Source organism: Glossina fuscipes, unplaced genomic scaffold, assembly GCF_014805625.2.
Source record: "Glossina fuscipes isolate IAEA_lab_2018 unplaced genomic scaffold, Yale_Gfus_2 110, whole genome shotgun sequence".
NCBI classification, from domain to species: domain Eukaryota; kingdom Metazoa; phylum Arthropoda; class Insecta; order Diptera; family Glossinidae; genus Glossina; species Glossina fuscipes.
The window spans coordinates 949,712-975,745 of record NW_023998453.1 but is presented as its reverse complement, the minus strand read 5'-3'; the positions used below and the strand labels follow the sequence as shown (position 1 = coordinate 975,745).

The window sequence follows — 26,034 nt, the reverse complement described above, 5'->3', positions numbered from 1 at the left end:
ATAGTAATAAAGTAATCGATTAGAAAAAATGAATTTGTCTAAATAATTTGAAAAGAAATCTGTTTGGTCATAGAAAACCTTTCAATGGAAATTGTTGGTAACTGTAAGGCAAATGTTCTACACCAAAGGTAGTGAAAGAAACGTAAACTTGTTCTATAACATCAACAACACATTTATGGTTATTATCAGTAATATTATATCTCATTATTATTACTACATATTATTTTACCTGGTAAGTGTTACTCTACATGATACGTAAGCTAAATGTAAATCGTATTTTCATGCAAAAATACAAAAATGTTTATCACATTTTCGAACGGAGAGAACATTTGCTATTATCCTCCAATGCTTGCTTATTAATTATAATTATAAATAAGAGGGTAAAAGTTCAGAGGATAGAAAAATTGGTAGTTATCCGATTTAGATAGCGGTTCTTTTCATAAGTAGACCTATTAAAAAACCTATGATATGTTTATCATCTTAATCATTTAAATTTTATTTTGATTTCTTATCTGATCATGTAAGTCAACTTACAGTAGAGTAGATATGCTACGAGAGCAATTGTGTCCTAAATTATTTCGCTTTTTGACAAACAATCACTTTTCATTACTGTCTACTATATTTAAACAAGTCTCTCTTTTTTCCTTTCCCTTTCACTGTTCTTCTCTCGCCCACCCTTTTTTTGCTCTCTTTCGGCTTACCACTCATTCCCTATACTCTCTCATTTCATGCAATTTAATTGACAAATCTCTACTATTCATTCTAATGAATGAAGATGTCTTTCACATAAAAATAAAAAAAAAATAAAAAAAACAAATAAATAAATAAAAAAATCTCAGAGGTTTAGAGCTACAGAAGCTACAGGCACAGAAGCTGATCGCAAAATGATCACTTTCAGTACATTTTAAGCGGCCTCTTCAAACAAGCTAAAGCGGTTTCTAAAAAAAAAAAAAAAAAAAAAAAAAAAGAAAAAAGGAAAAAGAAAAGAAATAAACGGGAAAATTGTGAAAATTTTACTTTCAGTTTTTATATTGCAACAAAAAAAATAAAAAAAAAAATAAAAAAATTCAATTGGTCTCAATTGAAAGCTCGAATTCATTTCATCGGCCATCAAATAGATATATTTCTAAAAACGCAAAAACAGAGGGACGTGTTTATTCATTCTTCTTTGGGCAAAATAAAGCGAACAAATATTTATGTTATTTACGTTATGGCTGATGGGGTTATTATTAATGAGGAGCCCATAAATTTTTGCAATCGAAAGCAAAAAACTCATACCTATCCCTTAGTTCAAGTGCATAACAATTCAATTAGTTACACTTCAAGGTCTTTGGCAGCTACGCAGCATCAAAATCAATGCAATGATTACCAACGTTATAACGGTATAGGTTCTAGTAAATCTAAATTGGGTTTAGGCGTGAACGCGCAAACCGGTCGTTTGCAATGGTGCCCGGGCTTAACATGTTGTAAAATTTTAATTGTACTTCCAGTAATAATGTTACCCATAACTTTAGTACTCGTACTATTAATGCGTATGGATGGCATGCTGTTGGCGTTACAGTTGCGTCAGCAAAAAAAATTTCAACAGAAATTAAATCAAGAACCCATCTTTCTCGACGACTATGACAATTTAGTCGACAGTGATACACTGCAGGATATACTCGACGAAGAGTTATTAATATCTTCGGAGAGGGAGAGATTGGAAGAACTTGAACGTATAAGACGTTGCATATCATTTAAATTTGGCCTAAGTGAAACAATTGATGTCGAAGATCGTGATATAATGAGAGATGCTCGCACTTCGTTCTTGCCGCGCGATACCACTGCAATTCCGCGTGAATGTTTGGAGAACTTAAGTAACAGTGATCAATTTTACGCACCCGAATTTTTTGATATAAATGAATTTCTACAAAGCTACGCACGCAAACGTTTAAGACGCGATAGAACTTCCCAAAGTGATACGGACAGTGTTACCGAAGTTACAAACGATTCAAGTTTACATGAAGAGGATATACCTTATATTGAGTCCATGTCATCATTGCAATCGTTTTGGAACGAACAAGGCACTAAAGAAAGCATTCGCGAAGCTCAAGCTCGTACTATGTTGAAATATATGGATACAGAAATAGAGCCATGCCAGGATTTTTACAAGTATGCGTGTGGTAATTGGGAGAAACATCATCCAATACCGAAAGATAAAGCAGGTTTCGATACATTTGAAATGTTACGCGAGAATTTGGATGTGGTTTTGAAGGAGCTGTTAGAACAAAGGCCCCATGACGAGCCACGAGCACATTTAAAAAAAATCACACATATTGGGGGTAACAATTATGAACCCGATGACGATATCGAAGCCGATATTGTAAAAAGTGTAAATTCTGATCTTAACGATGAGCTTAAAAAGCAGAAAGTACGTCGACATATTGTTGGAAAGCGAGCAATACTTAGCCGCATCTTATTGAGATATCGACGTCACAATTTAAGACTTGCCACTGAGACAACCGGCACAAGAAGGAAACGCGTGGAAACGTCTATAGATAGCGAAGCAAGCACGAGCCCGCAAGCAGGTCAAGTGAAAACTATTTCGCATACTATACCTCATCATAAACATCATGTACCGGTCAAATCTGGTAGCCATCACAAAGTGTATAGCAGTGAAAAAAAAACCGATGCCCAAGCCAAGGCTAGGAATTTATATCAATCCTGTACTAATATTAAATTGCTAGAGAAGAGAGGTATACAACCGCTAATCGAACTTATCCACAATTTAGGCGGTTGGCCGGTTTTAGATGCTAATTGGAATAGTCAGCAATTCGATTGGTTAAATCTCACTGCCCAACTGAGACGTTATAACAATGATATTCTCATAGTTCAATGGGTAGGTCCGGATATCAAAAATTCCGATGAAAACATAATACAATTCGATCAGACCAATTTGGGTTTACCTACTCGTGAATATTACTTGCAAAATGTAAATGCGAAATATTTACATGCCTATCAACGTTTCACGTGCGATGTTATGCATAAATTGGGTGCACCGAAGGTAGTGGCTTTAAAAGCAGCTGCCGATTTAATTGATTTCGAAACGCGTTTGGCATCCATTACAGCACCTGCGGAAAAACGCTTAAATGTCACAAAATTATATAAACGCATGACACTGAGTGAATTGCGTGGTATTGTACCTGAAATAGATTGGCTGCGTTACCTAAACATTTTACAAGATCGTAATGTCAATGAACAAGAACAAATTGTTATCTACGCTATCGATTATATGAAGGATTTGGTTAACTTGTTAAGAGAAACGGAATCAATGACCATAGCCAATTATCTAATGTGGCGTTTTATACGGCATCGCATTAACAATGTGGATGATCGGTTCGATGATACGAAACAAACATTCTATCATGCTTTATTCGGACGCGAGGAATCACCATCACGCTGGAAAGTATGTATATCTCAAGTGAATACTAACATGGGCATGGCGTTGGGTTCAATGTTTGTGCGCAAATATTTCGATGAGAATAGTAAAAAGGATACCTTGAAAATGACGCATGAGCTGCAACAAGCCTTTCGCGAGATATTGAAAACGACAGATTGGTTAGATGGCAACACAAAATATTTAGCCGAATTAAAAGTTAATGCCATGTCATTGAAAATCGGTTATCCTGATTTTATTTTAAATCCAGATGACTTAAATGAAAAATACGCTGGCATCGAAATTGATGCAGATAAGTATTTTGAAAATACAATCAATGTTTTATTGCATACCACGAAAACTGAGCAAAGCAAATTAAATGAACCGGTCAATAAAACGACTTGGCAAACAGCACCGGCCATTGTAAATGCATATTATAGTCGCAATAAAAATCAGATAATGTTTCCGGCTGGAATTTTGCAGCCACCTTTTTATCATCGTCATTTCCCCAGATCGTTGAATTTCGGTGGCATTGGTGTCGTTATAGGCCATGAGTTAACCCATGGCTTCGATGACAAAGGGCGTTTATTTGATCGTAATGGCAGCATTCACAAATGGTGGTCAGATTCGGCGATACGTGGATTCGATGAGAGGGCGCGATGTATTATAGCCCAATATGGCAATTACACGGTCGGTGAAGTGGGTATAGCTCTTAACGGTGAAAGCACTCAAGGTAAAGCACTCAAAGTATATTTCACTGCACTCGTTAATGTTGTAAAGTTAATGCTTATTTACTAATTTAGGTGAGAATATAGCCGATAATGGGGGAATACGTCAAGCATTTCATGCCTACAAAAATTGGTTAGATGCAAATCCAGACGCAATTGGCGATGAACGTTTACCCGGTCTTAACATGACGGGACCTCAATTGTTCTTCCTCAATTTCGGTCAAGTTTGGTGTGGCGCAATGCGTCCTGAAGCGGTACGCAATAAACTAAACACAGCCATTCATAGTCCGGGCAGGTTTCGTGTCATCGGTACCGTATCGAATTCCGAGGATTTTTCTAGAGAATTTTCATGTCGCGTTGGCTCACCCATGAATCCAATACATAAATGCAGCGTTTGGTAAATCAAATAGAAAAAAAAACTAAATCATACTATACCTGATAATAATAATAAGAAGAAGAAGAAGAAGAAGAGCTATGATAAAGGACTATAAATGAAGAATCGTTTAAACTGCAACGACATTCATTTAATTGACTATTTATTATAACATAACAACTATTTCAATTACGCTACTCTTGTTGTTCCATTGATATTAATATTGCGCTACTACGCAACAACAACTATCACAACTACAACAGTCGACGGGAAAGTATAAAACACTGTCCGGTATAAGCCATTTTAAATGCAAGTACGTATAATATTCTTTACCCGTATAAAAAATGTTTAAATGTCGAATTTTGCGCACATACATACATACATACATACATACATACATACGTACATACATACATATATGAATAGTAAACATAAATATTGAAATTTATAGACCACCACTATCTAACTCATTGCTCTCAACAACAACGACATCTAGAGAATTCATCATTCATTTAATATGTTATCTTATTTCGTATGCACGCATCTACTGGCAGTAACTTGTTCGCGACATAAACTCTTCTTTTTTTCTTTTTTTTTTTCATTTCATTTTTATTGATCAATTTATTTATCATGTTTTTTTTTTTCTAAATTAATGCTCTAACGTTTTACAAATACTTTCGTACGCCACACACTTATGGACGCAGTAAAATGGCACGCATTCTGCTTTAGCAATCATTTCATTGTTTTCATTGATGAATTGCATTACGCAGTTGAATGCACAAACAGGGCAACAAAACTTATATCATAGAATCAATGCTATTACTATTCGCGCATGCATACCAATTGTTGTCATTAGTGTTATGTTAGTGTTATTCTTATTAGAGTAGTCGGAAAGTTAATTCAGAAGTGGGGAAAAAATGCATCGCATGGCGCAATTTAGATAAATTCATTTATTTTATAATACACATAATAATGTCTTTGGAGAAATATTTTCTCGAGCGACCATCATCATCGAAACATACGAATTTGTCAATTTGCCTATGCCACAGCGCATAGGAAATAAATCAGAAAAGGTTTGAAAGATATCTTTTCTAGGTCAGAGTAAGATTCTAAACCGTTTCAATTCTTACATGTTGAAATTGCGTTCCTCACCTCAGATATATTAACTATTGCAAATTGTCTTCATATAATTGTTTGAGGGGAAATGAATGAAAATGGTCCGGTTCAAAGTCATTTTCAACACCCATTCATCTTTGAGCAAAAATATATCAGAGCAGCGAATTTCATCAAAGTATCCTAAAAGTTGTGTGCTGTAAATTAAACGCAAATATATCTAGACAGACATAAGACGGACAGATGGGCATCGACACTGATAATGATTTTGAATCGATTCCGATAACGTTTCTGAATCTACGGGATGTACAAGTACCTCTAGACGTTCTGCAAACGGTTTGTCCATTCCTTCTACCAATACCATCAAATACAAAAATAAAAAGAGGGCGAATATGCTTCATGCGAGACCGGGGAAATATTACAATATCATCATATTCACCAACCAGAAGTTAAGATTAAATTCATTTTGAGGCTTCAGAGACCCTATAAACAATATATTTGCTCAGCTTTACAAGATATCCACTCCAAATTTGAAGGTGGATATTAAAGATTAATTCACTGGATCAAAGGAAAAGAAAAAAGCTGCGTTTTCCTATTAAACTGTTACTTTTCTCATAACTAAATGTTACAATGATAAAAATTTCCACATGTGCATGGTCTGCAAGCACAAAAATAGAAAAAAAAATGCCCACCCAATGCCCCAAAAAGAATATCGAAATTTTATTTATTTTTTGTTTAGGGTAAAAGCGTTGACTTTTTTTTTTAAATTTCCCGCGCTAGAGTCTCAAATTTGAATATTTTCGCATAGTCGTACCAAATTTCAAAAGCTTATGAGGAATACCAGAACTTAATTTTCTTTACTTCGTTCGAAGTATATATTCGTTTACAATCTTGTGAAAATATCTTTCCTAATTTGAACGGAGGAGGCTTCTAAATATTGCTCAGCCTTACCCTAAACACTTAACAGAGTTCCCACAAGATAGTTCGTAAATGTTTTTATTACTTATATTCGTACTTATCGTCACATCCTCATCATACTCAGCCGTCGGCATAGATGCCTGCAGTTTAATTCATAAAATAAAATTTTCATCGATTTTCGATTTTCTCAGCCTCTATCTGTGGAGGAAATAGATTGAAATTGAAAAGTAGCTAAGAGTTCTTTGTTAAGGAAAAATTATTTTCTTTAGTCGACTTGCGGATAGATATAAAATAAATACAACATTTGCTTTTTCTTATATGTTAACCCTTACCATTGCACAATAGATAATTCATAAGCACACAATTATTAAAAACGAAACTCGTAAAGTGAAGGGAATTCAAAATTTCGAAACGCTTATCCCTTACAATAGACTCTTTTTTTTCTTTTTCTCCTTCTTTTTTTCTCTCAGCTTTAGTATTATAAGAATCGCCAGAGGATGTCTACCTATGCAGTATCGTCTCAAACATCCCAAAGTTAAATTTATTTTTTACAAATTTTTTTTTTTTTTTTAATTTTAAAAATTATAACTCTACAAATGTACGCCAGTATTGCAAAGTTTATTTTCATATTTATATTCCTTTGAAGCAAAAGAATAATTCATGTATGAATTATAATGAAACATATTAATTATTAATGTTATTTTTAATATTAAAATGAAAATCAATACAAAAAATAAAATATATTTTGTGATACCAAAAATTGTTTAAGATAAATTTTAAAGTATATTTTAATTTAAGAAAATTAAACCACTTCGTACAGTTTCTCCCCTATTCCTATCACTTCCTCTCTCCCGTCGGAGTCCACCACTTCCGTGCAAAATAGCCCGCTACCTATTAGCGTACGCGTGTTCCATACGGAATAAATCACTACGTATTAAACCCGTCTTCACTCATTAGCATCCATTATTTACTATATATTCCGCTGCGATCTATTAGAATCCACGGATTCCACACGGACTTGATCGGCGTGCAGTAGACTTATCCTCTACCCATTAGAAACCATCATTACTTATTATATTCCGCTAGTATTCAAAATCATCAGAATAGACCACCACCTATTAGAATGCACGTGTTCCGTACGGAATAAATCACTGCGTATTAAACTCGTCTTCACTCATTAGAATCCATTACTTAGTATATATTCCGCGGCGATATAATAATATCCACGGATTCCAAACAGAATTGGTCGGCGCGCGGTAGACTGATTTCCGACCCATTAGAATCCATCATTACTTATTATATTCCACTTCACCGTCTTCCGCCACCTTTTACAATTCACTATCTCTCCCTAGAATCCACTGTTATCTCACAGAAAACGTTTGGAATCCATGTTTACTTATTTAAACTCACTGCACTTCGTTCGAGCCCCGTAATGCCTATTAAGAGTCCATCACACATGAAATGTCAAAAATCACACATTACTGTCATGTATTCCGTAGTGGCCCGAAAAATAGACATTTATATATATGTACACCAATTTTGATGCAGTAAATTGCAATCTCAAATCACTTGTTTTTATATGGAAGGGTCAGAGAAGGGAGGGGAAGGTCAATAAATGGTCCCCTTTTTTTGAAATTTTCTACTTTTCACCCGAAAAATATTGAAAATACAAAATTTGTTTCATATAACGATAGCGATACATGGGCAGTCGCTACAAAAATAGACCGATTGCACCTATTTTCAACAGGATTTACCCTCCGAATTTCGTCTAATTATCATAAGACTATGAGCTGCAGATTGAACCAAAAAACACATCAAGAGACATACGATAAGATTTATTCGGCTGTTTCTTCTTCTAAGCAATCACGTAGCGTTTAGATTGTAGGCACACTACAAACAGATGACGGATATCATTTGCGCATACAATGTTCGTATAACTTTTTTTATAAAACTTTCCCACATCACGTCAGTAAGTACACTTTCATCACCATTCCGTATTCTCAATTATCAAAAAGCTTTTCAACAATATCAGACGTATTACGCGAATGATGAAAGGATTTTAAATTTTACAATCGTACTATCTTCGCCCTGGACGACGCTTAACAAAGCTTTTTGATCGTTGTGAACCTATTAAGTGAACAATCAAAGCTGTTGATGCATTGAATCTATGAACTTTAAGATCAACATCTAGTGTAACTCGGAAGTTGTTGACAACAATGTTTGAAAATTTTCATATTTGAAACCTTTTTTCAATATTTTTATTTTAAACATTATTGTGCCTGAGCGCATCATATTTGTTTTGAAATATGTTCTAAGAGCTTAATTAAGATCATACATGTTCTACTTCACTTTTTGCGTCCGTGAGATGATAAACGGATAAGTATAGTTAAATCGATTCAAAATCTTAAGCAAAATCAAGACCTTGATGTCTGTCGAATTCCTTTTTCAAAGAAGTAATTCGAATAATTCGAGCAAAATATATATAATTCGTAAAAGCTTTTTAATAAATAGATCTGCGAACTATTCTCAGCATATTAGTAAATATTTGTACGAACGACGGATGTAGATATATAGTATAAAGTATTGAGACGAATATTTTGATATTCTTGTCCATTAAGCTTTTTATATAGTCTTTGTGCAGCAATCAACTTTTTTATACCCTAAGAGTTCCAAACATGATCAGCGGACAGGCGAACAAAAATATAGATGTACGACAACACCGCGACTCACAAATTTATACATATTCTCTGGGCTTCCCAAGTACTGCGAAGAGAAAAATAAAGCTCATATGTTCTTAGCCTACAAAGGCATTTAACTTATATATATAGAGAGCGAAAATTACACGATGTTAAGGAAAAGTGAATTGATGTGGAAATTTCCAAAACTTTTACGAAAAAGAAAAGTTCTTCAATTAAGAGAAAACCGGCAATTATTAGTAAGTCGTGAGGGCGAAGAGCGTAACGAACGCAAACACGGGAAAAAGTGTCATAGAAAAAGTCAATTTGCTTGTTTTTTACTAATTCTTTTTTTTTTTTTTTGCAAGTTTTAAAAATAGAAAATTATGTTTTTGAAAATTTTCATAATATTTTTGATAGAAAGGATTTCAATAAACAATGGCGTGAAAGCTTTTTACCCTTTAAACGGTTACGATGGCACATTAAATAACATACATTTGGGTAAATGAAAACAGTTAAAACAAGTCGGGAAATTATATTCGGTTGCGGCCGAATTTTTTATATCCCTCACCGTTGTCTTAAAACAGACTAAAAAAAGAACAAAGAGTACATTTTTATACTCTATGTGTTGCACTTTATGAGTCAGAAGTAAAAAACACAGAAAGCGAAGGTATTCATCACAGTTGGTGTTGCGTCGCATAGATATATGGGCATTATAGGATTGTCCTTTGACCGGTTCGGATGACTGCTGAATTGTTTTGCCACTTGTAGGCGACATCGTTTCGTTTCGTTTTTGCGAACGGAAGAATGTGTACCACGGACGCTACGCAGTCGGGCAGACGAACAAATGGAGAAACGAACACAAGCTTAGGTGCATTTCAAATTTCAAACTGGCCAAGAATTTATATACTTTATGGGGTTTATGAAACTTGCTTATACACGTTATAAAGGTATTGAAATAATAATTTAAACTTTCATACACACTGATCATATCGAGTAGACATAATCAATTTTACCCATTTTTACCTGTGGTACAGCCTCGCCCGTAAAATATACATTTCAATTTTTGTACATTGATCTGCTGTGGCTTATGGGTAATGAGTACAAAACCAATTTTTGAAAGACAGATGCGATTTCAGTTTACGCAATACTGTGGGAGTGTCCTTTAATCGATTTTGTCGATCTTGAATACCAGCCTGCCTGCAGGAACTATTACGCCGATATCCTCATTTTTAAGGCCAGGAGAATGCTTACATCAGACATTACCCAAAGAGGACAGACGGACAGAATACGTACACCTTGTGGGGTCTCAGAAATTTCCTTCTAGCCGTTGCAAATACTTTGCATACACTCCATATCCTTCGGTGATGGGTATAAAAATAGTTGAGTGGAATTTTCTAAAATCTACTAATTACTCTATTAATCAATTAATTACTCTTAAAAAATAGGTCTTATTTCCGATTTAAATGCAGACTATTTACGTCGTACTTTTGATTATGCTATCGAAGTGGTAAATTCCGATTTGACTGTACCGCTAAGAGGCCATCAGGAAACCATGGATTACGGGAATATTATGCAAGGCATTAATCAACTGTGCAAGTTGACGAAGGTAGCTGAAATAGTAAAAAGAAGTTTTCAATGCTGTAAAGTAAGTACTTTTCTGAATATAGTTAGGCGTAGGGGGAATTTTCGCTCCTTCTGCGGAAAATACTGCATCCTATCTAATGCATATGTGCGATAGCAAAGATATACCATTCATTTACTCACACCTTAGTGGACGTTATGACGCTTTCAATCTACATCCTCATCCTTTAGATATTGCGAAAACAATTCATGCTATTGTAGAGCAATTTGAATGGTCACGATTTATTTACCTTTACGAGAATTGTGAGAACGTAAATAATTCTATATAAATGGTTAAATAAGAAACATTTTATTTTCAGCCGAATTTCTAAGTATATTAGATGCATTGATGTCCTTATACGTGACGACAGGACCTGTAATTAATATCATTCATTATGACTTAAATTTAAATGGAAATTTTAAATCAGTTTTACGTAGAGTACGTAAATCGGTAGATAATCGCATCCTAATTGTAGGCTCTACACAATCGGTGGCAGAATTATTGAAACAAGTAAGCATTCCAAGAGCTTTAAATGATAAAAAAAAAACAATTTTCAAACATATCCGTATTCGCTTTTTCTGAATTTCCCTCTCTTACCTATATGTGCAAGCGTGGACGAGAATTTTCAGGTCATATTGAATCGTGTACATCAAAGAGCTTACGATACTCGCGGATGATGAAGATCTGTCCTGGTCTTTTTTTTTGCTTATGTATAGGTGTACGTTCTGCGCAAATGTTCTAAGGCATTAAAAAAGACATGTCCGCTTTTCAGTCGGCTGATCAAGATCGAGAAAGAGTCAGAAATTCCAAGAAATATTTTTAAGGAACGTCTAATGTTGCCTATCGGATGTTAAAATTTTTATATATTCGGATTTTCTAGTTTTTTCGGATGTTGTGCGGCCACGTTAACATGGCCAAATCGTTTTCGAATCTTACTCTGACGGCATACAGACATGGGCTGGCATTGCGGCCGGTCGTTAATGAGAGGAGTTTGTGACTGAGACTTTCGAATATCAATTTAGTTATAAAGCAAAGTCCATAGGCCACAAGCTGACGATGTTTGTGACTCGGTGACGGGGTTCAGAATACTCCGGTTAGTTTTTGACTATTCTGACTCGCTTTTCGAAAATTATCAATGTAACCTCATACTACGATGATAACTAAAAGGAGTGCCTATTTAATCAATGATGATGTCCAACTTTATTCTGAGAAATTGCCAGGAATATATAGAAAGAGAGAGAGAGAGAGGGAGTGCACACCCGAACGTGAAAGAAATGGTGTGAAAAACGTAACTAATTTACTTTAATTATCTCTTAAATGCATTTCTAAGGCGCAACAAGTTGGCATTATGAACGAAGACTATAAATATATTATCGGAAATTTGGATTTCCATACCTTCGATTTAGAAGAATACAAATATAGCGAAGCTAATATTACGGGTATGCGTATGTTTTCGGCCGAACAAAGTGAAGTGCGAAATCTTATGCAAAATTTAGGTTATCTTGATGAAACTACTGAACACGAAATTATACGTAATGGTAAAATTTTCAAATTTCTTTCTCTCTCTGCAAAGAAATTATTTTTTATTCTTCTTCTGATTTGTATTTAAGGTTCTTGCCCCATCACTATGGAAATGGCTTTAACTTACGATGCTGTGGTCGCATTCGCCGAAACTACAAAATATTTGCATTATGCGCCACATGCACTTAATTGTTCAGATTTCTCAATTGATGTACTAGAGGACGGTACAACTTTTAAGAATTACATGAGATCGGTAAGAATTACTCACTAACTTTATCCGCCCACAAGAAATATTTGTTGAAACAGATGACGACAACTTTCTTTACGTCATCTCTAGTAAGCCTATTCAAGTTAGAGCAATTTTCACATTTATCGCTTTCAACTTACGAGCGTGAAAAGCACTCTTCAAAATTGAGTTCATTAGGTTCTTTATATAATACTTACAACCCCATATTTATATAAAACTTTATTTATTTCTAACCTGCTAATATTTTTATGGCGGATTATATCTAACAGTGCATACACACTTCAAGTCCAATATACAAACGCAAATTGAAACTATGTGCGCAACATGTTATGCAATTATTTCGTTTCATTTCTTTTAATCGTTCAGCACCTTATAGTTTTAAAAAAAAAAAAACTTTCTTCCTATATGTAAGCGATCTTTGGTTGCCAAGCAACCGTTAAGATGACAGAGTACTTGACCCGTTCGCTAACAACTCCTCCTGGAAAAACCACAGTCACACAGTCGATGATATTTTAAGCTGATACAAATATATGGTACACATATACGTCACGTCGGGCTATGACAAGAAGCCATTGTGTACAAATACATGTGACGGTTGGAAATGTTAAAAATTTTTACCTGCGTCGCTATATAATTAATTAATTCATGAATTTTTTTCCCTTAGCACCACCAGGCTTTGCGTTCCAGTTTATGTAATGAATGTGGGATGAGAAAAGAAATGTACTTTCTTATGAATCTAAAGACGTATTACTTGATCAAAAAAGTATTATGTCAAAATTCCAAATTTTTTACAACATATATAAAAAAAATTTCAAGATGTCCAATAAAAAATCGGAAATAATGGGAGATCTGAACTTCACGACAGACTAATCATTAAAGTAATAGAACTCACGGAAATCTACTTCATAATAAAGCCATCAGCATCATAGAGGTCGCTGAAAATAGAGAAATCTCATTTAGGTCAAACAAAACAATTTTTATTTTCTATATTATATATCACACATATAGTAATCAAAACTATCGCAAATCTATTGAATTTTTCCGGAATATTTGAATCAAACGTCACGTTTACAATGTCGTAACGGTTCCATTCTGGAGAGGGGTTTCTTTGCGATTTTTTGTTTCCTTGGAACAAAGACACTTTTCAGCCAAATCTGCCAAAATCACAGATCTATCTAGGAAATTATTTATATATATATATTTTTAAAAAATGAAAAATTCTCGTTATGTTCTTTATATTCCTAATGTTTTGCTCATCTTTTTTTTTTACAGATTTTACTTGACCGAAACACAATAACGGGTCATATTTATTTTGAAGGGTCCATACGTAAAGGTTCTCAATTCGAAATTATTGAATTGCAGCCAACCGGTTTGATAAAAGTTGGCACGTGGCAAGAACATAAAAATTTCACCTTTGAACGTCCCATACAAATGAAGCCTATAGCAGATAATGTTGACAACTCAATGATAAATAAAACACTTCGAGTTTTAATAGCGGTGCCGGTTAGTTGTACTTGTATTTCGCATTAAATATAATCATTAATGTGAACATTTCTATTAGAACAAACCCTATGCCAGCTTAGTAGAAAGTCACAAGAAATTGGATGGCAATAGTCAATATGAAGGTTATGGTATTGATTTGATTAAAGAATTAGCCGATAAATTGGGATTTAATTTCACTTTTATTAATGGTGGTAACGATTATGGTTCATTTAATAAGACGACAAACGTCACCACAGGCATGTTAAAAGAAATGGTTGAAGGGGTAAAGTAAAAAAAAACTTTCGAATTAAAAAAAAATTGCAGGATATCTTGCTAGGGATGTCCCTTACTCGATTCTGTTTTCAATGAAGAGGATTGAAGAGGACCTGATTTCTCAACTCCCATGCAAAAAGTCAGCAAAGTGAAAGTCCCAAACCCGAAAATAATAATAACACCTTTGTCAGCTTTCTATTTGTCAGCCGAATACGTTTTTTTGCTCCATCTTCTTAGGTGTCCTATACGCAGATAACATTATTAAGGGATGCACGCGAAGATTTGCACAAAACAAGGCAAGATTGGTTTCTTATCAGGACCAATCCGATTTTGAAATAACATTCAAACAATTTCCGTACATTTTGGCAAAGCGCCTTAAAAAAATAATACACTTTGACAGAAAGGGAAGACGGACTAGAACAAATATGAGGAATATGAGGAATCAAAAAACCAAAGAAGGGGAAGGGGACGGACATCCCTATGACAAAAGGCTCTATTAAAATAATTTTAAGACAAATTATTGCAGCGTGCTGACTTAGCTGTAACCGACTTAACGATCACTTCGGAACGTGAAGAAGTTATTGATTTTTCAATACCATTTATGAATTTAGGTAAGTTGTTTTTTAAAAGCCACAAGATTTTTTCATTAACTTTTCTTAAATTATCAAGGTATAGGCATTCTTTACCTGAAACCGCAAAAAAGCAATCCCACTACTTTCTCATTTATGGATCCATTTTCGAAGGAAGTTTGGATTTATTTAGGTTTAGCTTATTTAGGAGTATCACTGTGCTTCTTTATTTTGGGCCGTTTATCGCCAACCGAATGGGATAATCCTTATCCTTGCGTAGAAGAGCCAGACGAATTGGAAAATCAATTCACAATAAATAATGCCCTGTGGTTTACCACAGGAGCGCTTTTACAACAGGGTTCAGAAGTGGCACCAAAGTAAGTGTAACAACAAATATTAAACCAACTGGTTCTCTCTAAGGAAATATCCTTTGTTTTTTTAATCAGAGCCTTGTCTACCAGAACCGTGGCAGCTATATGGTGTTTTTTTACTCTTATAATGGTTTCTTCGTATACCGCAAATTTGGCTGCATTTTTAACCATAGAAAATCCTACTAGTCTTTTAGAAAACGTTCAAGATTTGTCGGAGAACAAAGGCGGAGTACAATACGGTGCCAAACGTACCGGTTCGACTAGGAATTTCTTCTTAGTAATTTGATTGTATAAAAGTAATTTCAAATTAATTACGATATCATTCGCATTTTTGTAGACATCGGAAGAGGAAATCTATAAAAAAATGAATGAATATATGTTAGCTCATCCAGAATATCTTACCGAAACTAATCAAGAAGGTTTGGAACGTGTGAAATCTAGTGATGTTCAAAATGGTAAAACCTATGCTTTTCTCATGGAATCAACGTCTATCGAATATAATACTCAACGAGAATGTAAACTAACAAAAATCGGTGAAGCTTTAGACGAAAAAGGTTACGGTATAGCTATGGTAAAAAGTAAGTTTTCCTTAAAGATAATTGAAAATGTTTCTTAAAATTTGAAGAATACTTCTTCTTATCGTAGACTGGCCGTACCGTGATAAATTCAACAATGCTTTATTGGAATTGCAAGAACAAGGTGTTTTGGCTCAATTAAAAAACAAATGGTGGAACGAAATTGGAGCCGGCGTATGTAATGTAAGTTAAAAGAAAAAAAATCCCATTTAAAATCCACCTGACTTTTCCATAAATATTCTTAAGTACTTTTTTCGCAAAGCAAATTCATCTTAAAAGTATATAGTATACAAAAAGTGTTTTAATATAAATCTATTCATATCTTTTTTCGGAAAACTCAGCCGCAAATAAATATTCAATTAACAAATATTTTAAAAATTTATGATATAACAAATAGCATGCATTTTAGGCTTCTTTCAAAGGCCTCATATTAATCTTGAGTTCTTGCATCCTAAACGGAGTCATGAATTAAATAATAAAAAAACAAATCATTGCTTACCTGTTATTGTCATGATAATTATCGTATTTAATGACTATTTGGATTTGTATTGCACCTTAGTTTTGAGAGAGTGGTTTAGAAATCACTTTAAATAGGCCAGTAGAAGTCGCATCATTTTATTGCTATTCTTTGTTAAATTTCACTATTTTTTTCTTTTCATTGATTTCTCAACACTTTTTTATTTTAACTGCTTTACTGTAATCAATTACTTTCTAGTATATTTTATTATCTTGTTAATTTCTATTTTGAGTCATAATCTCATGCTTTGGAAGCTCGCTTGGAGTATCTCAAAAGAATCAAATTAATGAAAAAGTCGACGCCCACCGGGTCAGTCAAAAAATCGTTCTCGAAATAAAAAAAAAAAAAAATACCTACATTACAGGTTGACCCTCTAGTGACTTTTCATTGAAATGCCAAAAGTCGTTTTTGGCAACCCGGCTTTGAGAAGCCAGCCAAAGAGTCATTGTCAAATTTTTTAATCCACTTCAATAGGTAAATTTCTTTACAACCAATACTGCAGGTTAAAAATAAGATCTATTATCGCCTTTTCATTGAAAAGCCAAGTATTTACTAACATCTGAAAAATATTAGCCCAGCTTCCGTTTGATTAAAAATGGAGGATAATATAAAATTCTTCACAATTTTTTTCATTAAAATAAAATATTTTCAATTAATTTAGAGAAATTTTCATCGCACCACGAAATTCAATAAATTTCATCGCAAAGTAGAACAAAATAAAAACGCGCGTAGATTAGATCACATAATCGATTTTCAATCGATTCAAGCGATTTACTCTTCATCGAAATAATGGTTTATTAATCATTTATCGCAGAGGGAAATATAATTCGAGTACATCTTGACGAACGATAATAACTGTTTGTACAGCGAATTTTTATTTTCAAATACATCATATTTACACGGAATTTTGAGACGATACTCTAGTAATTTTTATTTATTAAGTTTTATTTGTTTATTCTTCTTCATATTTATGGAGTCATCGAAATTTTGCACCGTTTCCTTATGCATTTACCTCAAATATTAAATGCGCATTTACGGATTGTGAAACATAGTTGTGGGCTTATTACAGGCAAGGATGTATGTAACACTCAAATGCAGTTCCCACACTTTTTGCCATATCCACGTATGTATAAGTGCATTTATTGGCAAAGTTGGGTATTGCAAAAGCTTGTCTGTCCATCTGTCTGTCGGTCTGTCTGATGACTGTAAATGTAATGTGTTTAATCTATCTTTTACTGTCACACTGCTGCGTGTTTATGGCAAAGGCCGTGACTTATGGAAAATGGAGTAGATCGGATCAGTTTTACAACTAGTCCTCGTTTCAAAAAAAGTTCTTAAATGAAAAAATCTGCATCTCTTAAAATTCCTTCACAAAAATCAGTAAATAAAAGAGCATTGATTACAAAAAATATGAATTCATTTTTGAATCATTTACTATTTAACTGTTCCTATGAAAAGTATTTTTCTGCGACTGCTTCAACTTTTCCTTGGCTAGAAGTATTGCATTTGGAACGATTAACCCTTTGAACATTCTACAATCAGCTTCAGAACAGAATATCAATTCTATACATTACTTTTTTTTAGGCCGATAGCCTTAGATGCTAATGCTTTTAAGAGTTTAGTCTTAGAATTTATTTCTCTGGCGAAATTAATAATAATAATAATAATAATATACATTACTTTATTAATACTACTAATCTCATTATCTAATGTACATTTTATTATTCTTTTTTATAATTAGAGCCGATAGCCTTGTGTTGCTAGTGCTCAATGTCTTTTTTTAGTCTAAGAATTCATTTCATTAGTCTAAAATTAAAATAATAATAATAATAATAATAATAATAATAATAATATGAAAAGTAAGCCTTTATATAGAAAGAAGATTTAATTTTCAGCATCTTATAATGCAAATTGTTCCATAATAATTATTTCACATAAAATTTAACTACACAAATTTGGATCACAAAGGCCTTTTTTTAAACGTCACCCCCTGTAAGAGGCATGTCGAAAAATAAAGCTCGTGGCTATCTGTGGCTATCTTTGAGAAGAATATTTGCTTTGCAAAATTTTGACAGGGTCTTGCTTCCCTTCCATATAAGAGTTCGCATGAAATGTAGACTTTCAAATGGATAGTTGGCCTTGCCCCTCTGCTACTATATGTCTACAACATCTTATTCTCATCTATTTTCAGTCGAAATCGGACGGCGGTGTCAGTCCATTGGCTTTTAGCAATTTGGAAGGTATTTATTACGTTCTAATTGTTGGTTGTGCTATATCCATGGTTTTCGGCATAATCAATTGGTGCTTCGAAGTGGCCAGAAAAGCACAAAATTATAACGTAAGTACTTATCTAGATCTTAATATGAATAAATTTCTTTAAAATGCTTCAATAATAATATATTTAAAAAGGTACCGTTTAGTGCTGCCGTGAAAGAAGAGTTTAAAGCTGTTACAGATTTTACAAATAACGAACGTCTGCTGAAATGCGCCAATTCTATATACTCACGCAGCCGCAATTCATCAATTGATTCAACAATAGATTCATTCGAAACCGATTCGAATGATGAGAGTATGAGCGAAAATGAGAAAGAGGAATAAATCAATGGAAAAGCTTTTTTACTTTCTCTTTTCAAAATTTTCCAATTTTAATCAGTCGATCTCTACTGGAAAATCATAGTAAAGAATTTAGTCGCGTTTCTCTCTTGCGTTCGCAAACATTGAATTTGAAATATTTGTGTACTTGTGTCTAAAAATGTTGATCTATTTGGAAGTTAATTTTTAATAAATAAAAAAAAAAGAAATTTTAAAATGATATTTTTGAACTCATTATTATTGCAAATTATCCTTTATATTGAATGCATTAAATTGACCTCAACGCAACATGGTTTCACTAGTTATGATGCGTCCAATACAAGGGATGCTATAACAGTAGGTAAGCTTTCTCACTTATGAATATATATAAATATACGTACATATATATATATATATACATCCGTATATATATTTATACTTATATATATATGTTGAGATAGACATGTATTTATACTTTTACTTATCCATATATACATACACACATATATAAAATTATGTGGTAAAATCTGATTATCTTTCAATTTTGTCAATCAAATGTTCACTTAAAAATGACAAAGTAAATATCGCTTTTATAAAAATGTATGTTTAGTGATAATTCGACCAACTGACTCGACCATCGGACGAGTTAACGGACAACTTTTATAGTTTTTGTATAGCTACTTAAAGGAGTATATAGCTGGGAGTGATTACTCTTTAAAATCAATATAATTTCTTTTAACAGGTTTTTCTTTTTAATACGTAAATTAAAATAATTTATTATTATAAGTGTTATTAATTTAGCTACGGAAATAAAACCTAAGACTAAAGCCTTGATTCTTAAATTGTTTTCGTTTATGGAGAATAACGTTTCAGAATATTTTGGATGCGTTCTGTTGAAACAGCCTACTTCTGGGCGTCCGCTGTGCTCGGCCCCGTCGTCATCGCCACAGGGCCTCGTTTGAAATCAGTAAACTGCTAACGAATTGCTGCTGACGAAGCAGAGCTACCGGTTTAACATTTTTCAAGTCAAATTTTTTGAAAATAAGAAAAAAAAAGCGCCACCAATACGACTATAACTCGTAACTGAACGAATACATTAGAATGATATTTTGATAACCATTGTTTGAGAGTTCAGAGTTTCTGACTCAGGGACTTATCGACCGACCGATAAGTTTGAAATGAAGTTAAAATTAAAACTGTAGGGAAAGAGAGGGTTAGCAACATCAGTAAAGAATTTTCTGCTTTAGTTAGATAAGAAAATTTTAAAAGATATATTAGCCAAAACGATTAAAAGAGATAAAGTATTTGAAATTGAAAACGAACAACTTAAAACGAATGCATTGAATAGCTGGATTTAATGGATACAAGAATTTGGAAGAAAGAAGTAAATGAATACAAACGGCCTCCGCTTAAGAAGCTAACTGTTTTTAATTCTGAACCGATCGGTGTAATAAAAGGTCCATCCATCTTAAGCCCTTCTGCGTGTTACATAAGTCCGCGCTAACTTAATATCTCCTGTACCGAAGGCGGTGTAGCACACCACAAGCTGTGAAAAAAATACAATTAAATCCAATGTTAGAAAAAAACGAAGTGATTTTCCAAACGTCAATACAATTTTTTTCCATCTACCTGTAGGTCTCTTAACGGATCGTAACCATGACAAAATGACTCTTGTAGCGGAATACGCCATGGAAGTTGCCAATATTGATTTGCAAACACCTTTGGTATTAAAGCAAGAAGAAGTTCCTTTCGGAAATTCATTTCAAGGTTACGGGAAATTGTGTAAAATGATGCAGGTAGGTTTTAATAGTTAACTGTTTTAAATGTTAATTTTTTTACATGATTTCCAAAATTTTTAGATGGGTATTGGTGCCGTATTGGGGCCATCTTCCAAGCATACTGCTTTACATTTAATGTCAATCTGCGATGCGAAAGATGTACCATATTTCTACGGCCATATGTTGCAATCAGCTGAAGCTTTCAATTTGCATCCTCATCAAGATGATATATCGAAAGCTTTGCATTCTCTGTTAATAGCATTTCAATGGTCACGATTTATATTCCTTTACGAATCGACTGAATACTTAAATATATTAAATACGATAATGGCCCTTTATGGTCCTAATGGACCGATCATAACAGTTTTACGTTATGATATCAATTTAAATGGAAATTTTAAAAGCGTCTTAAGAAGAATACGTAAATCAATTGATAATTATATAGTAGTAGTGGGTTCGTCAGAGACAATGCCTGAGTTTTTAAGGCAAGCCCAGCAAGTCGGTATTATCAATGAAGATTACAAATATATTATTGGAAATTTGGACTTTCATTCGTTCGATTTAGATGAATATAAATATAGTGAAGCAAATATAACAAGCTTACGAATGTTTTCACCGGAAAAGCTAAGAGTCAAAGAGCTAATGTTAAAATTGGGTTACATGTATGCTTTAGATGAATTTCAAAACGGTAAAAAATGGGAAATGTGATAAATACTAAAAATTAATATGAAGTGTTTTGAAAGGTTCTTGTCCCATTACCGTAGAAATGGCTTTGACATACGATGCCGTGCAATTAATTGCTGAGACTACTAAGCATATCTCTTTAAAAGCGGAGCCCCTTAATTGCACTGATCGCAGTGATGGCGTAACGGAAGATGGTTCAACATTTAAGAATTATGTACGATCGGTAGGTTAGGATATATTATTAAGCCAGCTTAAAATTTATTTTTATTTATTTATTTATTTATTTTTTTGATTCAGTTGAATATTCATAAAAGAACTTTAACTGGTCAGATTTATTTCGAAGGCAACGTACGGAAAGGTTATACCTTTGACGTCATTGAATTGCAACCTTCCGGCATTGTGAAAGTAGGCACTTGGAATGAGTTAAGCAATTATACAAGTCAACGTTTAAAACCTACAAGCGCTATATTTGAAAACTTCGACAATACCTTAGTTAATAGGACTTTTATAATATTGCTGTCAGTGCCGGTAAAAAACTAATTTTATAAGAATTAATTTTATCATTCTGCCCATCATCAAAACACATTCTATTCCGTATTCGTTATTAACGAGAGATTCCCTGTTGACTCGGCAATATCCGACGTCCATCAATTTGTCGTGTAATCGGTTGTTGAAATTCTCATAATCCCGAAAAGTAATATCGAGTTTTGCAATCTTGAGCTTTGGAGCGGACATAGCATGCACCCTACCCTACGTGAGATAAGAGGAAAGCAGGAAAGTCAATAAAAAGTAATGACAATGCGTTAAACGCTATACTAAATCTCGATGTAAATGATCCTACTGTTGTTCACAGCCGAAAATCCACGAAAGTGATTGCTGGGGGACAACTAAAACTCCCACGTTTAACGATAAAGCTTTAACATTATAGTCGGGCACTATCGAGCTATTTTACCTATTTCTGTTAGTACACCTCGCTGCTATGGGCGAGTCGACATGATGCACTTTCAGTAACAGTCATCTTGTTGTCGAAGAACTTATTGTTCTTCATCTACTTGAGCCCTCAAAAACTAAAAATTGCTAAATTAAATCTTATTTTCTATGATAAACCTTAAATGTAAAAAGGATTCCAAAAATAGTGCTGCCTGAGCTAAAGTTAAAACGCGAAATTTTTATATCAAATTTTTATTCTGCGTTCGATCACGGAAAGAAGGAAGGGTGATAACCCAAACATGTCGTGCACGATTTTTTATTAATTTTTTAAAGAAATATTAAAAGTCAAAATTTTTCTTTATATAACGAGATTTTTAAGTTAGAGGTGTGGTCGTTAAAGCGGCTCGGTCCAAACTATTTTCAATAGCGTGCGGGTTAGTTCATTAAAGTTTACAAAAACAGCTCTAAAATTTCGACCTGAATAAGTGGCAGACTGCAGACAGACTGATTTAAGTCGAACACATCAATATATGTGTGGGATGTAGGCCGTTAAAAAAGTTTTCCGTTCATTTGATTTGATGGGCAGCCGAGCCGATATTTCGCACAAGTTCTTCTAGTTAGTAATTTTTTATTAACTTATAAGCAGAACAAACCCTATGCCAGTTTAGTTGAAAGCTATAAGAAACTGGATGGCAACAATCAATATGAAGGTTATGGTGTAGAATTAATTAAAGAGTTGGCTAATAAATTAGGCTTTAATTACACTTTGATTAATGGCGGCAACGATTATGGTTCTTATAATAAAACCACCAACACTTCCACCGGCATGTTAAAGGAAATTAGAGAAGGCGTAAGTCCTATAATGCGAAAGAAAACATGATATCATCAAATACGATAAATTTTTAAAAATTTGTAGCGAGCAGACTTGGCCGTTACTGATTTAACGATAACAAGCGAAAGGGAAGAAGCCGTTGATTTTAGTATACCGTTTATGAGCTTAGGTAAATTTGTTTGTGGCTTTCAAAACTTGTTTGCTGTGTTCATTTCGTTTCTCCTTCTTTCGCTTAGGTATAGCAATTTTGTATGTTAAACCGCAGCAAGCACCGCCTGCAACATTTTCATTTATGGATCCATTTTCCGAAGAAGTGTGGTGGTATTTAGGTTTAGCTTTCTTGGGCGTATCGTTGAGTTTCTTTATATTGGGCCGTTTATCACCTAAAGAATGGGATAATCCATGCCCGTGCATCGAAGAACCTATCGAACTGGAAAATCAATTTACGATTAGTAATTCATTATGGTTTACTACGGGAGCTCTATTGCAACAAGGCTCAGAAATAGCGCCTAAGTAAAAAAATTTTGACATAAAAAACGAGAGCAAATATTTGATTTGGATTTCTCCTTTTCGAAGAGCCCTGTCAGTTAGAACTGTTGCCTCTATATGGTGGTTTTTTACTTTAATTATGGTCTCATCCTATACAGCGAATCTGGCTGCTTTCTTAACCATCGAAACTCCTACTACCTTAATTGAAAATGTTAACGATTTAGCTGAAAATAAGGGAGGAGTGGTATATGGAGCTAAACGTACCGGATCTACGAGAAACTTTTTTATGGTATTTTTATTGCTTAAAAAAAAAAAAATGTTTTCTATTCTTATCATAATCCTTACCGAACTATTGTAATTTTGTATTATTATTACCATAACTCTATCTATATATGTTCTCGGAGAGATATAACTACTTCCGTCCGTCCCTGCACACTTCATTTTTATAATTTTTCCAGTTGCAAAATTCAAGATTTGAAACACTGCAATCTTGCAATATATTGTTGTCAATAATTGGAGTATTAAAGCAAATTTCTATTCAAAAATTTTGCACAACTATTTGCCACGTCACAATCATCTGACAAACAAAGTTACAATTAACATTATTGCATTTATGCTTCTAGAGTATTAAGGACAGAATATAATCATTAATATTTCCTCTTATCGATCTTAGACGTCTGAAGATGAACGTTATAAAAAAATGAATGAATTTATGACTAAAAATCCGCAATATTTAACCGAAACTAATCAAGAGGGATTTGAACGAGTTAAAAATAGTAAAGATCATACATATGCTTTTCTAATGGAATCCACTTCCATTGAATATAATACCATGAGAGAATGTAGTTTAAAAAAAATCGGCGATGCTTTGGATGAAAAAGGTTACGGCATCGCTATGAGAAAAAGTAATTTAATCATGACTGAATTGATTAAAGAAATAATTTTAAAAAAAATCCTCTTAAAAGATTGGCCTTACAGGGATAAATTTAATAATGCTTTGTTGGAATTGCAAGAACAAGGTGTTTTAGCTAAAATGAAAAATAAATGGTGGAATGAGGTTGGTGCCGGTATTTGTACGGTAAGCTTACAAAAAAATGTATAATTTTATTAATAAAAAAAACATAATTAAAAGAAAAATAAATAAAACATTTAATACTTACAGAGCAAGGCCGAACAAAGTGATGCAAAATCCTTGAGTATGGAGAATTTAGAAGGCATTTATGTGGTCCTCTTAGTAGGCAGTGGTTTAGCCCTCTTACACGGCATTATAAGTTGGATATGCTTTGTAATTCGCAAGGCTAGCAATCATAAGGTGAGATTTGTCTTTGGCGTCCTGTTAAAATTATAAAAAATTATATTTTTCATTTATTATAATTTTTTGGTTTTTTCTCAAGGTTTCCTTAAAAGACGCTTTCACTGAAGAATTTAAATTCGTTATTGATTTCTCCACATATACGCGTGAATTGAAAACATCCGCGTCTATTTACTCACGTAGTCGTAATTCGTCCATATCAATCGATACCTTGGATGCTAATAATACTCAAAATATTTAATTATTTAACTTAATTAAAAAAAGGATAAAAAAGATAAGATTGAATAAAAAAAAAAACAAAAGGTTTTTTAAACATAAAAAGTAAGTTATAAGTAATTATTAGCATATCTCGATGACAAATAATACAGCAATTAATCAGTTATAATTGAAATTATTTTATTTATATTTTATATATACGTAAAAGAAGGAAATCGGGTAAGTATCTTAACAAATAACATATATGAGCATAAGCTTAATTCTAATTCTTGCAATTGTAAGAATTAAAATTGCAAAACTTATATTCGCTTTAGAACGAATCTATTTAATACCCACCATTCTAAACCAATAAATAATATTGTCAGTTAGTTCATCCGCATAGTTTCTACATAGCCCTAAAAGTAATGTGTATCAGTTCAGACGACTACCTGAAGTAATTTGTATGTTGCAGTTTTTAGATTATGACGAAACTCTTTTCAAGTCGATTCAAATTCGATGTATGGCCAACAGTTAAGAATCGACTTTAGTTAATCGAAGAGACAGACGGACAATATCGTCTCAGTGCCTTGCGTTAATCAAAAAATCAAATGGCAAAAAATATCAATACTTTATCCAGTCTCCCATACCTACTTGTAATTGCTCTTTAATGCTGGCTTTGAAAATATTAAAAATTATATTTACAACAATACACAATTAAGACGAATAACACCATGAATCTTTATAATTATATAATGTCCACCGTGATTGCAAAAAACAAAAAAAAAGCGAAAAAAAATTATTCTTAATATTCGATACTGTTCAACGCTGTGTTATGCAAAATG

At 33.4% G+C, this 26,034-nt stretch overlaps 3 protein-coding genes across 4 annotated transcripts; all 3 read left to right on the top strand.

Moving 5' to 3' along the window:
* Positions 1-1,028: 1,028 nt before the first annotated feature.
* LOC119638862 (neprilysin-4) lies at positions 1,029-7,134 on the top strand. Its single transcript, XM_038035940.1, has 3 exons — positions 1,029-4,148; positions 4,219-4,829; positions 7,018-7,134. Exons 1-2 carry the CDS (start codon positions 1,211-1,213, stop codon positions 4,542-4,544), a joined length of 3,264 nt encoding a protein of 1,087 aa, XP_037891868.1. The 5' UTR covers positions 1,029-1,210; the 3' UTR covers positions 4,545-4,829; positions 7,018-7,134.
* A 2,088-nt stretch (positions 7,135-9,222) lies between these two features.
* LOC119638818 (glutamate receptor ionotropic, kainate 2-like) lies at positions 9,223-19,162 on the top strand. The gene is made up of 16 exons (XM_038035843.1): positions 9,223-9,307; positions 9,643-9,723; positions 10,671-10,831; positions 10,893-11,109; positions 11,166-11,356; positions 12,177-12,384; positions 12,457-12,620; positions 13,887-14,117; positions 14,176-14,379; positions 14,896-14,980; positions 15,039-15,315; positions 15,385-15,586; positions 15,647-15,887; positions 15,955-16,067; positions 18,593-18,739; positions 18,811-19,162. Exons 1-16 carry the CDS (start codon positions 9,223-9,225, stop codon positions 18,997-18,999), a joined length of 2,796 nt encoding a protein of 931 aa, XP_037891771.1. The 3' UTR covers positions 19,000-19,162.
* A 105-nt stretch (positions 19,163-19,267) lies between these two features.
* On the top strand, positions 19,268-25,420 carry LOC119638860 (glutamate receptor ionotropic, kainate 2-like). 2 transcript variants are annotated; one of them, XM_038035938.1, is made up of 13 exons: positions 19,268-19,333; positions 20,608-20,768; positions 20,832-21,438; positions 21,494-21,657; positions 21,732-21,962; positions 23,011-23,214; positions 23,281-23,365; positions 23,433-23,709; positions 23,773-23,974; positions 24,359-24,590; positions 24,651-24,763; positions 24,848-24,997; positions 25,080-25,420. In XM_038035938.1, exons 2-13 carry the CDS (start codon positions 20,637-20,639, stop codon positions 25,236-25,238), a joined length of 2,556 nt encoding a protein of 851 aa, XP_037891866.1. In that variant the 5' UTR covers positions 19,268-19,333; positions 20,608-20,636; the 3' UTR covers positions 25,239-25,420. The 2 variants fall into 2 exon arrangements, with proteins under 2 accessions (XP_037891866.1, XP_037891865.1); XM_038035937.1 differs by lacking the exon at positions 19,268-19,333 and having other exon boundaries at positions 19,734-20,768; positions 24,359-24,763.
* Positions 25,421-26,034: the final 614 nt, after the last annotated feature.